This window comes from Felis catus, chromosome C1, assembly GCF_018350175.1.
Source record: "Felis catus isolate Fca126 chromosome C1, F.catus_Fca126_mat1.0, whole genome shotgun sequence".
Classification (NCBI taxonomy): Eukaryota; Metazoa; Chordata; class Mammalia; order Carnivora; family Felidae; genus Felis; species Felis catus.
In genome coordinates, this window is record NC_058375.1 from 191,649,552 (window position 1) to 191,664,557 (window position 15,006).

A 15,006-nucleotide genomic window follows, 5' to 3' on the forward strand; every position below is an offset into this window, starting at 1 on the left:
TAAAATCTAGACCTGAGATCTAGTCATAGTTTTCTCATTAACATGGTCCCTTAGGCTAAATTAAACAAAATAATTAAAGTACTATGCAATTAAGATATTTTAAAATATTGGTTATTAAAAAATTATTAGGGAGTTACTAGCTATCTTCATCATTATTAAAAGGTGGCCATTTTTGTCTCTATTTTTTTCCAACAGATCTTTATCAGATTTTTTCCCACTCGTTTTCAAAAGTTGAGTCAATCACTAACAAGGTCTAGGCATGCTAAGACACGACTAGCCTCACCAAATGTCCTAAAAAAATAGCTTGTAATATTAATGTGTATCATAATTTCTATTTGAACCCTCATTTTCACAGCCATACAAGACCTTTGCTACCAACAGATTTGTAGTATTACCAGGGACATCTTAACAGTAATCATGACATGTTAACATTAAAAAACAAAACAAAACACCTCTTAGCACTGCTTTCTTTTCTCATGTGTTGAATAGTGGCAGTGTAATTGGTTAGAGTAACAATAAGGCTGAGTTTATGTTAGCTAGAAGTTTATGTTGGCAAAAGAATCCACTGGCCTCCTTTGTGCACATCAATAGCTCTGACCCTCTATTACCTTACTATCTATCTTACTACCCTTACTTTACTAGCAAGTATTTTCCCCCTCTTCTGATAGCATTGTTTTTATGGTTTTGCTCTTAGAAGTACTCTCTTTTAAGGGTTAGAACGCAACACTCAGTAAATCTTTCTACTTGACTGGTAAAAGTTCTATCAAAATAAGCAGAGTTCTACATAATAAATTTCACAACCTTGGTGGACGGTCCGTAGTAGCAGTGTTTTGTTGATTAGTTTGACCTTGGATAAGTCAATTTAATTCCTTGGAGCCTTAGGAAAGGAATGCATTTCTTTAGAAAAATGTAAGCTGGAGGTTATATTAGGCATGACTTTCACAATCAATAGTTTGAGTTTTTCACTTCATTCATTTAGAACGGTGCCTGGCTGGCTCAGTCAGTAGAGTGACTCCTGATCTCTTGTGAGTTCAAGCCCCATGTTGGGCAGGGCACAGAGTTTAAAAAAAAAAAGAATTCCCACGGATGGTTCACTGCAACCTCCTGAAACTGAGCAAAATTTTGAGTACACGTTTTCCTCTAATAACGGTCTTCAGTTATTGAGCACATTGAACATTTACTATGTGTCAGGAAGAAAGCTAAGAGTTTCATAGGTTTTCTGACCTACTCCTCAAAACAACTCTTTGAGGTCAGAAGTAAATACAATTATTCGATTTTTATCCCCGTTTTACAAACGAACAATATTAAAATTTTTCTAAATACCTTTCCAAAGTTGAACTAGATATGTCAGACCTGGCAAGAAGTGGTGTTTAAACAACTCAGCAACAAACAATAATGATTGTATACTGAGTATTATTAAGAAGGCATAATACTTTTTATTAACGTATTTGTTATAATACAATTCACAATAAATTTGGGGAGCATTCTGTATGGAGCTTAGGCATTAAGATTCTTCTTGTACATGTACTCAATTTTCATACTGTCCAAAAGGTTTACATTTGAGGCAACATGGGACAATAAAAATATCTCGAATTTAAACTCCCTTACCTTTAGTCTGTAACTCTGTAGCTTTAGGCAAGTTACTTCATATTTCCTGGGTCTCAAACCTATTAGTTGCAGGTTTTTTTGTGAAATTAGACATAATGTACTTCAAGCTTTAGAGATACATATTTAGAAGGTCCTCTTTAAATGATACTACTTTTCCCATTGCTTCTTAGCTTCCCTTTTGGCTAAGATCAAGTGTAAATGAGTATCATTCTTCCTGGATATTTTCAGACTGGTTTCTTCACCCAAAGGGACTTGGCCCTGAGCCTTTGTAGACCTTCTCACTGCTGACCCTTTCATTACTTAGAACCATAATTCCATCAGCCAGGTTAGTCTCACCTATATATATTTCTTTTCTATCTGGGAGCTCTTCTTCAGAAAGTCTTTTTTCCCTAGCAACCACCCTTAATGTTTATGTCCGCAATAACCTTACTATTAAGCATTACACACAACAGGCACTCATCAGACAGACTTGCATGTTTACTTTATGTAAAAACAAGCCAATTTTACAGAGCACTACTTACCCCAGAGTATTCTTTAAAGAATTACAAGTTCAACACGCACTGCCTAGATGGCAGCCCAAGGATTCTGGACCAATTTGGTTATATGTCACCTCTTCTCCACTTGAACACAATGTTCCCTCACCAACAAGCCTATGAAATCTACTAACATTCACTGAAAAGTACTGTGTAAAATACAAAACAGCATATGCCACATATGCCCCCTCGAGGTCAGCTACAGTGCTAAGGGGACAGAAAGGTTGTGCTGAATTCAAAGGCTTTAAGCAAGAATTTGTATAATTTCAGGCAACTTAGAATTTTAAGTACTTTAAGCAAAATACATTTCTTAATGTTTTACTAAAGAAGATAAACAGTTCTGAAAAAGCTGTTACAAGTGACACATTTTGTACAATTTCTGAAGATAAAGTATTGATGACATATTATTATTTTAAAAATCTTATTGTATCAAGAATATTGCATCCTATAATTGGGCTAAGTCTTTAGTGAAAATAGGAATAAGGATTATAAAACAAAAGGATTCTGACCATAGATTGTGAAAAAAATTTAATAAGTTAGATTATCTCCTAGGTTAATTGTAAAATTTTTACTTACTTTTTAACAATGAAAATTATGAAAGCTGTCAGTTCTTCTTCTATTATTGGAATAATTTAGTTCATTTAAGACTACAGATGGTGTTAATATAATGAATATGGAACTTCAATAAAGACCTAAATTATATCTCTTTACTCCTTCACTCTAGTGGTGTATGTGTGTGTATAATCTCTTACACAAAGAAAAATGTCACATAAATCACCGTGACATAGAAACAGATTCAAGAGAAAACAGAAAAATGGACTATATATTAAGCTTCTCAATGCTAATTCTTAGAAGTAATAACCTATAGGATCTGTATTAATGGGAGGCAATTATGTGTAGCAGGAAAGAACAATGGGCTTTGGAGTCAGAACTAAGCTTGAGTCCTCGACTTTGCTGTGACCTTGGGCAAGCTACCAAATACCCCTAGGCTTCAGTTTCCTCATCTGTAAAATGAGAGAACACTATCTCAGTGAGTTGTAGCAAGGACAAAACAAGACAATACACATAAAACCAGAGTGCTTAGCACACAGGAAAAGCTGAATAATCATGATCTACCATTATTATGATTAATTATAATTGTTCAAATACATATCTGATGTAGGATTATATTATATATATATTTTCTATTTACCCAGCTTGACAGAATGCTTAGATCATTAGCACTAGAAAACAGTGGCTCCTAATGGAAGGACCATTTTACAAACATAAACGATCAATGAAAATAAGCAAAAACTCCTATTTCAAGGATTTTCTTTATATGTGTCACAAAGATTACCAATGCTTTTATGTGAAAGAGCATCTGTAAATATGTTCATTAAACTATTTAACAATGTTTACATACAACACATAAATGTTTTTGAAACCTCAAAATTCACTAATAACCACAGTATCATTTTCAAATAAGCATGGTACAATCTTAAATATTACATCATTCAGATTATTTTTTAAACAGATAAACCTGTAGGAGGTCCAACATAATTGCCCATTAATTATTTGTAACAAAACAGGGTTCCTAGTAGATGTTTCAGCAAACGGATGGCTCCTCTACTGCTTGGGCACCTTCCGTGACAGCTTTGACACATTTGGCCATTGTCTGTGAGGCTCTGCTAATTGAGTCTGAAAGATATTTTAAAAAGTGCATTTTGATAATACAATTTTTAAAAAAGCACACAGTAAAACTTTCTTGTTGCACATATTCAGGAACAACAAAAAAAGACTATAAAACCCTATTGAACTATATGTAATGTGAGAGCAACAAATTCAGAAGTCCCTTATTAGCTAATAAATGTTTTTAACAATTACTCCTAGGAATGATTAAATAATTATATATATACAGCCATGGAGTGTCTGCGTGGCTCAGTCAGTTAAGTGTCCGACTCTTGATTTTGGCTCAGGTCATAATTTCACGGGTTCATGGGATCCAGCCCCAAGTCAGGCTCTGTGCTGCCAGCACAAATTGGTATTCATTCTTTCCCTCTCTCTCTCTACTTGTGCATGCTCTCTCCCTCTCAAAATAAGTAAACTTAAAATAATAATAATTATATACATTCATACAACACGCTAGTGTGCAACATTAAAAATATTGTAGAAAATTATTAAAGACAGGTAAAACATGTACAAAATACTATTTTTTTTTTCAACGTTTATTTTTGGGACAGAGAGAGACAGAGCATGAACGGGGGAGGGGCAGAGAGAGAGGGAGACACAGAATCGGAAACAGGCTCCAGGCTCTGAGCCATCAGCCCAGAGCCTGACGCGGGGTTCGAACTCACGGAATGCGAGATCGTGACCTGGCTGAAGTCGGACGCTTAACCGACTGCGCCACCCAGGCGCCCCCAAAATACTATTTTTGAAAAAAAGTTTATAAAATAGTATGTATACTAAAATCCACTGAATTGTACACTTTATGAGTGAATTTCATGGTATGTGGATGATATTTCAATAAAGCTGTCAACCCCCCTCCCCCCCATAAATGAATAATCATATCTTTTGTTTAAATAAATGTATGTGTATATCCCTGGATGCCTGACAAAATATTAAAAAAATAAATATAGTTATTTTTCTGGATGGTGGGATCATAGTAATTGTTTGCTCTTTGGGCTTAAGTATGTATTCTATAACAAACATAACTAAAAAACAATTAACAATAATCTTAGATACAAACTTAAAAAATTAAAAAATATACTATATGCTTTGATAGAAAATTATTTAAAATCATTTTTAAATTACCTCATAACATAGATATTATATCAGGTGTTATTTTATACCAAATGGAAGATTTGCAGCAAAGAAGTTTCAGTAAGTCTGCATTCCTTAAAAACATTCCTAACAATATACATCAGAAGCACTGGGTTTTTTGTTTGTTTGTTTGTTTGTTTGTTTTATTTTATTTTTCAGAGAGAGAGAGACAGCGTGAGCAGGGCAGTGCAGAGAGAGTGGGAGACACAGAATCTGAAGCAGGTTCTAGGCTTTTTGTTTGTTTGTTTGTTTGTTTGTTTTATTTTATTTTTCAGAGAGAGAGAGACAGCGTGAGCAGGGCAGTGCAGAGAGAGTGGGAGACACAGAATCTGAAGCAGGTTCTAGGCTCTGAGCTGTCAGCCCAGAGCCCGATGCGGGGCTCGAACTCACGAACCATGAGATCACAACCTGAGCCCAAGTCAGATGCTTAACCAACTAAGCCACCCAGGCATACCTAGAAGCACTGTTTAACATGAGTTTTGATATTTCTACTGTATTTCTCAGAAAAACCTTAGCAATTCTGGCTGTCACTTACAAAAATGCTTCCTAAATTAGTATACAATGATTTTATACACAACAGTAAAATTTTATATTGAAAACATGCTTACATTTCAGAAACAAAAAAAAAAAGAGAGTAAAATCAGATGATACAAATTACATTACTTCTGATGTTTGAAAATTTTCAAAGATTAAATAAAAATATCATATATTCTGGGGCGCCTGGGTGGCGCAGTCGGTTAAGCATCCGACTTCAGCCAGGTCATGATCTCGCGGTCCGTGAGTTCGAGCCCCGCCTCGGGCTCTGGGCTGATGGCTCGGAGCCTGGAGCCTGTTTCCGATTCTGTGTCTCCCTCTCTCTCTGCCCCTCCCCCGTTCATGCTCTGTCTCTCTCTGTCCCAAAATAAATAAAAAACGTTGAAAAAAAATTTTTTAAAAATATCAAATATTCTTAATAACAGGTTGGAATCTTTTTTTTTTTTTTTAGCATTTATTTATTTTTGAGAGAAACAGAGGGAGAGATTGAGCGGGAGAGGGGCAGAGAAAGGGAGAAAGAGGATCTGAAGTAGGCTCCGCACTGTGAGCACAGAGCCCAATATGGGATTCGAGCTCATGAACCAAGCTCGATCATGACCTAAGCCAAAATTAAGTCAGCCACTTAAACTAAGCCACCCATCCAACTAAGACGTTGGAATCACGATGCTAAATTAGGTGATCTTCTACCTTCCCACCTTTTATATTTGGCAGGCATGCTGACAGATGCATACCTGTCATGTAGAAGTCTTTTATTGTTAGCTGAGGTGGAACAAGCGGATCAGCAAGAAGTTGCTGGTTCACTAGCTACAACAACAAGAACAAAAAAGCATGAGATCAATAATAGAATTGAAAACTAACAGCAGAGGATACACTAGTATGAAAACTGCATACAGGCAAGTTTTTACCTTGGAGAGCTCATTTGCTTGCTGGAAATAATTGGCTCCTTCGACATCATCATATCGGACAAGATTAGGAGAGACTTCCTCCAATCTGTTCCTTACTTGATCCAGAGTATCATATGGAAGAGTCATACCTGCAATCTATACATATCAGGTCCCCAAAATTGACACAAAGCTTTAGTATTTAAAAATTCAAATCATACATAATTGCAACTATAGTGAAATAATGTTGTACCAATGAAAATTCTATTGGCGTTCATTAGCATGTATATTGTGGTTAAGTGGAGAACACAATTGTCAAAAATTTTAATTCATAAACAGCTATCAGTATGTTAGTAATTTCTCTTTAGAAATTAGACTGATTATGAAATAAATCATTAAAGAGATAATGGTATGCTAAATCTGAATGCTTTTGCTAACCTGATACTGATCATAAACAAAATCTACAGACAACTGTGTATAATTTTAAATCTCATGATGCCTTTTTTCTTTTTTACAATAAAAAGAGTTAAAAGCAGTATTTTTAGGCAAAAATTAAGCCAAAAATAAAAACACCAATATCAAATTCCCATTTTCTGAACATATTTTTCCAACAGAGATTATTCAAATCATCTCTGCACTTCAGACTTTGCATCCGCTTTGTCTTTGACAAGCTAACAAGTCAAACTTCCCATTAGCAACATCACTAAGAACAAATACCTCAGAGAGGGCTCTTATAATTTTCCAGTCTTCTCTTGCCAAGCCAGGAGGTGTCACTGCTACTCTTGTCTGCTGAGCTCGGCCTTCAGTATTGACATAAGTGGCTGACTTTTCTGTGTAAGCAGCGCCTGGGAGAATAACATCAGCTATTGGAGCTCCAACGTCTCCATGATGTCCTGTGAAAAGACGGAAAATGCAAACCATATTTTAGCAAAAAATTAATTAGGTACCATACATGAACCCAGAAGATACCCTTTTGTAAATCCCATTAAGAATTTAAAAAGTGTTAAAAAACAAAAAATAATTACAAAATTGTTTACTAAATTACAATATACAAAACAATATAAAAATTTTTTGGAATAAAAAGCCCACATTTCAACTCCCTTCCCAAAGAAATCACTGATAAGCATTTGCTATGTATCTTCCCACATAATTTTTTGCAAATACAGAAATACACATAACACCGCACATATATGGGCAACTAGCTATATCATTTCTCTTGATAATTACAAACTAGAAATGCTCAGGTATATGTAAGTGAAATTTGGTAAAGTAGATGGAAATGGTGGAGGAACAAAAATGTAGTTCAGGAATGACAGTGATAATACTAAAAACACAATAAACAGAAAACTATACAAAATAGCTTGCTGAAAAACTGAAATAGTATAATGAAAGTTTTAATAGTTTAACGAAACTGTTAGAAGGAAAAAAGAACTTGAGTTAAACGAAATATATAAAATATTTAGTCTCATTTTTGTACATACATAGAAAAATACATGAAGCACACATTTCGAAACCATTATCAATGATTATCTCTGGATAGGATAAGGAGCTGGATGTAATTTATGTATTTTGCTTTAATTTTAACAAACAAAAAAATACAAAACATTATATAATGCTTTTTATGTTCCATGGCAATAAAAAGCCTATTAATAAATTTATGGTGTTTGTGTAAAATGAAGTAGAGAGTTATGTAATACTTTTCCCTGTCAAATATCCAGGAACACTCTGGACTCCATCTATTCCAGGGAAACTTGATTACATTTATGAGTAAGAGTTCAAGAAAATGAGTCAAATACAAAGAAGCCAAAGGAGTACTGTCAAATATATTTCATTAAATGTTCTGTAACATAACACTCATGATTTTTTAAACTTTTTATACTGTTTATATAAAAGTGCTTTCCTCTAATTATATAATAATGGTAAACATTCTTTGAAAAGCAGAATTTTAGTGCTACATAATATTTCACTGTATAAATAAACCATAATTTAACCATTCCTGTTACTGAAGCATTTAGGCTTCTTTTAATTTTTTGTTATTAGATATCATCAGATAGTAATTTTTTTTAATTTTTTTAAATATTTGTTTACTTTTGAGAGAGAGAGAGAGAGAGAGAGAGAGAGAGAGAGACAGAGAGACAGAGTGCGAACAGGGGAGGGGCAGAAAGAGAGGGAGACACAGAATCCAAAGCAGGCTCCAGGCTCTGAGCTATCCGCATAGAGCCCAATGCAGGGCTTGAACTCATGGAGCGCAAGATCATGACCTGAGCTGAAGTCTGATGCTTAACCAACTGAGCCACCCAGGACCCTTAAGTAATTTTTTTTAAAGTGATCTCTACACCCAACATAGGGCTTGAACCCATGACCCTGAGATCTAGAGTCAGAAGCTCTACCGAATGAGCTGGCCAGGTGTCCCAGGTAATAATTCTTTTTTTCTACAGGTAATAATTCTCAATTGCAGTATCAACTATGTAACTAATAAAACCTATGATTTGGTTTTTAAAAAATATTGAGGGGCGTCTAGGTGGCTCAGTCAGTTAAGCATCTGACTTCAGCTCAGGTCAGTATCTCACAGTTCATGGGTTCGAGTCCTGCATAGGGTTCTGTGCTGACAGCTCGGAGCCTGGAGCCTGCTTCGGATTCTGTGTCTCCCTCTCTCTCTGTTCTTCCCCTACTCACACTGTTTTTCTCTCTCTCTCAAGAATAAATAAACATTAAAAAAATATATTAAAAAAATACTGGGGCGTGTGTATGAAATTCTTGAACGGAAAATATTTAATCCACTAAATATATTGCCATACAGTTTCTAATCTACACAATATTCGATTCTCTTCTGTTTCTGGTATCACAGATGCTACCTACCTTGATAAATAATGAAACAATCCTTTGGCAAATCCTCTCGAGTGATACAACCTCCATCTGCTCCCAGGAGAAATAGCACTTTGGGAGGGCTCTTACGAATTGCTTCCACCCCAGGTTTATAGCCAAGGTCCAAAGCAGCTACTTGGCTTGCAATCCTGTAAAACAATCAAATTTTTAGCACACCTGCAGTGTTATCATTATAAAAAATTAAATGTGATTCTTGAAATGATACTTAATCTCCTTTCTATTCAATGCTGACAAAGACCTTCCCTTATCTTCTTTACCCATTTTAAACAGATGTCAAAACCAGAAACAGCAGCTTTTTACTGTTTTAAAAATGGCAAACAAAGAAACAAGGTGCTTAGAATTATTAGAATAATTGTGGAAACATTATGCCAATTGAAATTACCCTAAAATTGGTTCTTAGTCAACACAGTAAGCCAAAAACTGTCATTAGATAAAAATTAGACGATTTTGAAAACTGAAAGGGAGAAATTAAAACACTACCCATAAGACTGTAACTTGGAGAAAACTACAATTAGTTCATGGGTGTATGTCCTTATGAAGTTCTTTCTATGAACATATACTACTCTTATAAGCAGAAAATAATCCTTTAAAGAACAAGTCTGAAATAACTATACTCTGAACAACTCAGTCTTTGGTCTAATTTGCTAATGTTAACTTTCTTTCTAGAAATAGTAGCCATTCTGAGGACCTACTATATATAAAGCAGATTGGTGTTTTAGCTATTTGTTGGGGGAGGAGAGCAGGTCAAACCAACTCCTACCAGATGCTACTACTCTGTCAAACTCTGACTGGATAACGTCAAAAGAATGAAACGTTTTTAAAAAAAGTGTAAGATATATATAACGAAAACTACAGAACAACTTTGAAAGAAATTAAAGACCTTACTAAATGGAAAGACATCCCATGTCCATGGATTAGGAGACTTACTACTGTTAAGACAATACTCACCAATTGAACTTATAGATTCAGTGCAATCCCTATCAAAAATCCCAGCTGAATACTTTACAGAAACTGACAAGTTGATCCTAAAATTCATATGGTTTGCAAAGGACCCAGAATAGCCAAACCTATCATGAAAAGTAAACAAAGTTGGAAGACTCCTACTTCCCAATTTCAAAACTAATCCCTGTGCCCCAATAGTATTTTTTTAATGTCTTGATCTCTCTCTCTCAAAGATCTGAGCAGAGACTCACGTTAACTTATGACAGTCTACCTCATCCCGGAAAAACAAACTCAGTAAGCCTAAGTTTTGCCTTTGCAATAAAAGATACGTCCTAATAAACTAAAATGAACTTTCAAAAAAAGGAAATCTTTTAATAATGAAATGAAAAACAAGGTTAATAAATTAAAAATTACATCAACGTCAGTGCTCTCTAGAATGAAAACCAACAAAATGATGGAACAAAACAAGACATTTTCTCTAAGGGTGCCTGGGTAGGTCAGTCGGTTAAGCATCTGACTCTTGGTTTCAGCTCAGGTCATGATCTCACTGTTAGTGACTTTGAGCCTCATGTCGGGCTCTGTGCTGGCAGTGCAGAGCCTGCTTGGGATTCTCAATCTCCCTCTTTCTACCCCTACCCCACTTGTGTTCTCTCTCTCAAAAGTAAATAAACTTTTAAAAAAATGTTTATTTATTTTTGAGAGAGAGAAAGAGCGCAAATGGGAGAGGGACAGAGAGAGAGAGAGGAGACACGGAATCCAAAACTGTCAGCACAGAGCCTGACACAGGGCTCAAACCCACAAACCCCAAGATCATGACTTGAGCCAAAGCCAGCCACTTAGCCAACTAAGCCACCGAGGTGCCCCAATAAATACACTTTTTCTAAAAAGGCATTTTCTCTAAACCCAGAAAAAAAGGAAATGAGAAAAATTATGAGGGAAAAGAACCAAAAGTCTGAGGGCCACCAATGCATAACAAAAGAAGCTTCTGCATGAGAGCAAGTAACTAAGTAAACCAGTAACTATGATATTCCCAGGCAAAGGTAATGACAGCTGAGTGTCACCACTTATATTCTGGTAGAATTTTCTTTAACATCAAAAATAAGGAACCCTTAAAAATCAAGAACCAAAGGGCAAGCAAGCAGACACGTACACCTACACAGTCAGGTCATTCTCAGGGACAAAACTGAGATTACAGGAGATTCTCTTTAAAATGTTAAATGAAATGGTGAAAAATTACTATTAAAGGAAAAAAGACTGTCACCTTTGTACTTAGCCAGGTGTTTATCTGTGAGAAGGAACCAGAAACACATTGTTAGACATTCAGGAATTTTTTTGAAGTTATTAATTTTGGTACCCATTCAGAAACACAAAACTGTACGAATAAGGACATGGATGCAAGGGTGAACTAAAAATAAGAAGTAAAAATTGTGACCAGAAAGGATCCAGAGGTGTTGGTTAAGTGTCCAGCTTTGGCTCAGGTCATGATCACGTGGTTTTTGAGTTCGAGCCCCATGTCGGGCTCTGTGCTGACAGTTCAGAGCCTGGAGCCTGCTTCCAAATCTGTGTCTCCCTCTCTCAGCCCCTTGCCCACTCACACTCTCTCTCTTTCTCTCTCAAAAGTAAATAAACATTTAAAAATATATATAAAATATAAAGTTTTTCAAAGTGTTTACAAGATTTGCAATGCCAAATCAAACCAATAAAAGAGAAATATAACACTGAAATTAATGTTTTAGAATGTATGAAAATACTTCTAAATGAAAAAAATTTGCCTATCATATTTAAAAGTGGTTAGCTTGGGGCGCCTGGGTGGCTCAGTCGGTTAAGCGGCCGACTTCGGCTCAGGTCATGATCTTGCGGTCCGTGAGTTCGAGCCCCGCGTCAGGCTCTGTGCTGACAGCTCAGAGCCTGGAGCCTGTTTCAGATTCTGTGTCTCCCTCTCTCTGACCCTCCCCCGTTCATGCTTTGTCTCTCTCTGTCTCAAAAATAAATAAATGTTAAAAAAAAAAATAATAAATTAATTAAAAAAAAAAGTGGTTAGCTTTAATCCTTAAACAAATTTGAAAAGTAATACGTGGAGTGCCTGGGTAGCTTGTAGGTTAAGTGTCTGACTCTTGATTTCGGCTTAGGTCAGGATCTCAAGGTCGTGATATCAAGCCCTGGGTTGGGCTCTGCACTAAGTGTGGAGCCAGCTTGGGATTCTCTCTCTCTCTCTCTCTCTCTCTCTCTCTCTCTCTCTCTCTCTCTCTCTCACTTTCTCTGATATTGCATTATTTTTAAAGACTAGCGCCTCCCCCCAGATAAAAAAAAAAAAAAAAAAAAGCTCAACATGACTCTTCATCAGGGAAATACAAATTAAAACCACAGTAAGATACCACCTCACACTTGTGAGAATGGCTAAAATTTACTACACAAAAAACAACAGGCTTTGGAAAAGATATGAAGAAAGGGGAACGAACACTCTTGCACTGCTGGTGGTACAGCCACTCTGGAGAATAGTACGGAGATTCCTCAAAAAACTAAAAGTAAAACTACCCTACAATCTAGCAATTGCACTATTAAGCATTTACCCAAAGGATAAAAAAAAATACAGATCTGAAGAGGTACATGCACCCCAATGTTTACAGCAGTATTAACAACAATAGCAAAACTATGTAGAGAGCCCAAATGTCCATCAGCTCATGAATGGATAAAGAAAATGTGGTGTCAGGGCGTCTGGGTGGCTCAGTTGGTTGAGCATCCAACTTCAGCTCAGGTCATGATCTCGCGGTTTGTGAGTTTGAGCCCCGCATCAGGCTGTGTGCTGACAGCTCAGAGCCTGGAGCCTGCTTCAGATTCTGTGTCTCTCTCTCTCTGCCCCTCCCCACTCACACTCTGTCTCTCTCTCCTTCAAAAATAAATAAACATTAAAAAAAAATGTTTTTAAGAAAATGTGGTGTGTGTGTGTATATACACACACACACACATACACACACACACACACACGCGCGCGCGCGCGCGCGACAGAATATTACTCAGCCATTAAAAAGAATGAAATCTTGCCATTTGCAATGACATAGATAGAGCTAGAATGTATTATACTAAGCCAGATAAATCAGAGAAAAACAACTATCATATGATTTCATTCATATGTGGAATTTAAGAAACAAAACAGATGAACATATGGGAAGGAGGGAGAAAAGAAAGGGAAATAAACCACAAGAGACTTTTAACAATAGAGAACAAACCAAGGGTTGATGGAGGGAGGTAGGTGGGAGATGGGTTAGATGGGTGATGGGGATTAAGGAGGGTACTTGTGATGAGCGCTGGGTGTTGTATGTAAATGATGAATCACTGAATTCTACTTCTGAAACCAATATTGCACTATTAACTAACTCAAATATAAATAATAAAATATAAAATGAAATGAAATGAAATATTAAACTAGGGGTGCCTGGGTGGCTAGTCAGTTGAGCATCCGACTCATGATTCTGGCGTTAAGTCATGATCCCAAGGTTCTGGGATCAAGCCCCACATCGTGTGGGGAATCAATCTCTCTCTCTCTCTCTGCTCCTCTCCCCTGCTCACTCTTGCTCTCTCTTAACGAAAAAAAAAAAAAAAAGACTAGCATCAATTTACATGTTAATAATAATGAAATAGCTAAAAATTTATACATATTCATGATATTAAACAGCCATTAAAGTTTATAAAAAATTTCTAATTACAGGAGGAAATTTTATCAGGTAATGAAAATTGATCAAAACCAGGTTACAAAACTGTTTACACAATATGATTTCAACTATATAACTAGAAAAATATTTACACAGGAAAAAAAGGACCAGAAGTAGCAACAGTAATTATCTGTAAATTGTGGAATAAGGATAATTTCCATTTTTGTATACTTTGTTCTCTTTCCAACTTTCTAAAATAAATTTGCATTATTAATATAGTCAGGAAAAAAACTTTCCTTACATTGAGTTCTCATGTTTACATTTTTATCATTTAATCGAAGTCATAGGACTTGTTGCAATTATTGAACCAAAGTATACTAATAGGGTACAGATTTTCAAAATTTTGTCAGCACTGCTTTTTCAAATATTTTAATTATTTATCTCAGGTTCTTCTCACACAGAAAATAAAGGTTTTAATCTATTTTGCATCTGCTACAGATGCTGCTAAATATTAAGCTGTTTGTAAGTCTAAATGTGACAATGTAACAGAATACACGTACACAAATTACTTGAATTTTACAGTATATAAAACAATTACTCAACATACCTATGAAGGATATTCATAACTTTCCAATCACTGGTAACATCACTACTCGTCCGAATCTTTTGAGCAATGTTGGAAACAGCTGCAAGAATTGCTGCCCCATCATTTCTTTGGAGTGCAGAACTGCCTAAAACCACCATTGGTTTTTTAGCTTCATGTAATACCTATTTAAAAAAAAAAAAGAATTTTGATTAAAAAATCTAAACAATCAACTAAATCTAATCAAATTTGCATCTACGATATGTTGTGTCAAGTTTTAGTTTCAATGCAGAATGCCTTTGATTTTTACTAATCAACATATAGACATACATCCAACCAGATTTAACCAAAAACATGTTGCCAATGCTACGGTGAAATGGCTAACTGAGAATCAGATAAAACAGACTTTCTAAAACTAAGTACTGAGAATGAAAGACTTTCCCAAATATCCTTTGGTCAGAATGATTACGGGTATGTCCAAGAAAAACTGGGCAACGTCCCTACAGACATTTCGTTGGTACCGTCTAAGAGGAAAAACCACACTCAAGTACCATGCTACAGTCTATCTACCCACCATGCTCCAGACAAGG

The 15,006-nt window shown here is 35.8% G+C and overlaps 1 protein-coding gene across 3 annotated transcripts in view; it reads right to left on the minus strand.

The window, feature by feature from the left end:
* Positions 1–2,067: 2,067 nt before the first annotated feature.
* Positions 2,068–15,006, minus strand: part of NDUFS1 (NADH:ubiquinone oxidoreductase core subunit S1) — a 30,708-nt gene continuing 17,769 nt past the window's right edge. For all 3 annotated transcript variants that reach the window (XM_003991043.5, XM_006935488.5, XM_006935489.5), the window contains exons 14-19: positions 14,441–14,601; positions 9,215–9,369; positions 7,073–7,248; positions 6,380–6,514; positions 6,206–6,278; positions 2,068–3,818 (exon numbers count right to left, since the gene is read on the minus strand). In XM_003991043.5, the coding sequence (XP_003991092.1) occupies positions 3,727–3,818; positions 6,206–6,278; positions 6,380–6,514; positions 7,073–7,248; positions 9,215–9,369; positions 14,441–14,601 (792 nt within the window). In that variant the 3' untranslated portion in view covers positions 2,068–3,726. The remainder of the gene's footprint in view (positions 3,819–6,205; positions 6,279–6,379; positions 6,515–7,072; positions 7,249–9,214; positions 9,370–14,440; positions 14,602–15,006) is intronic.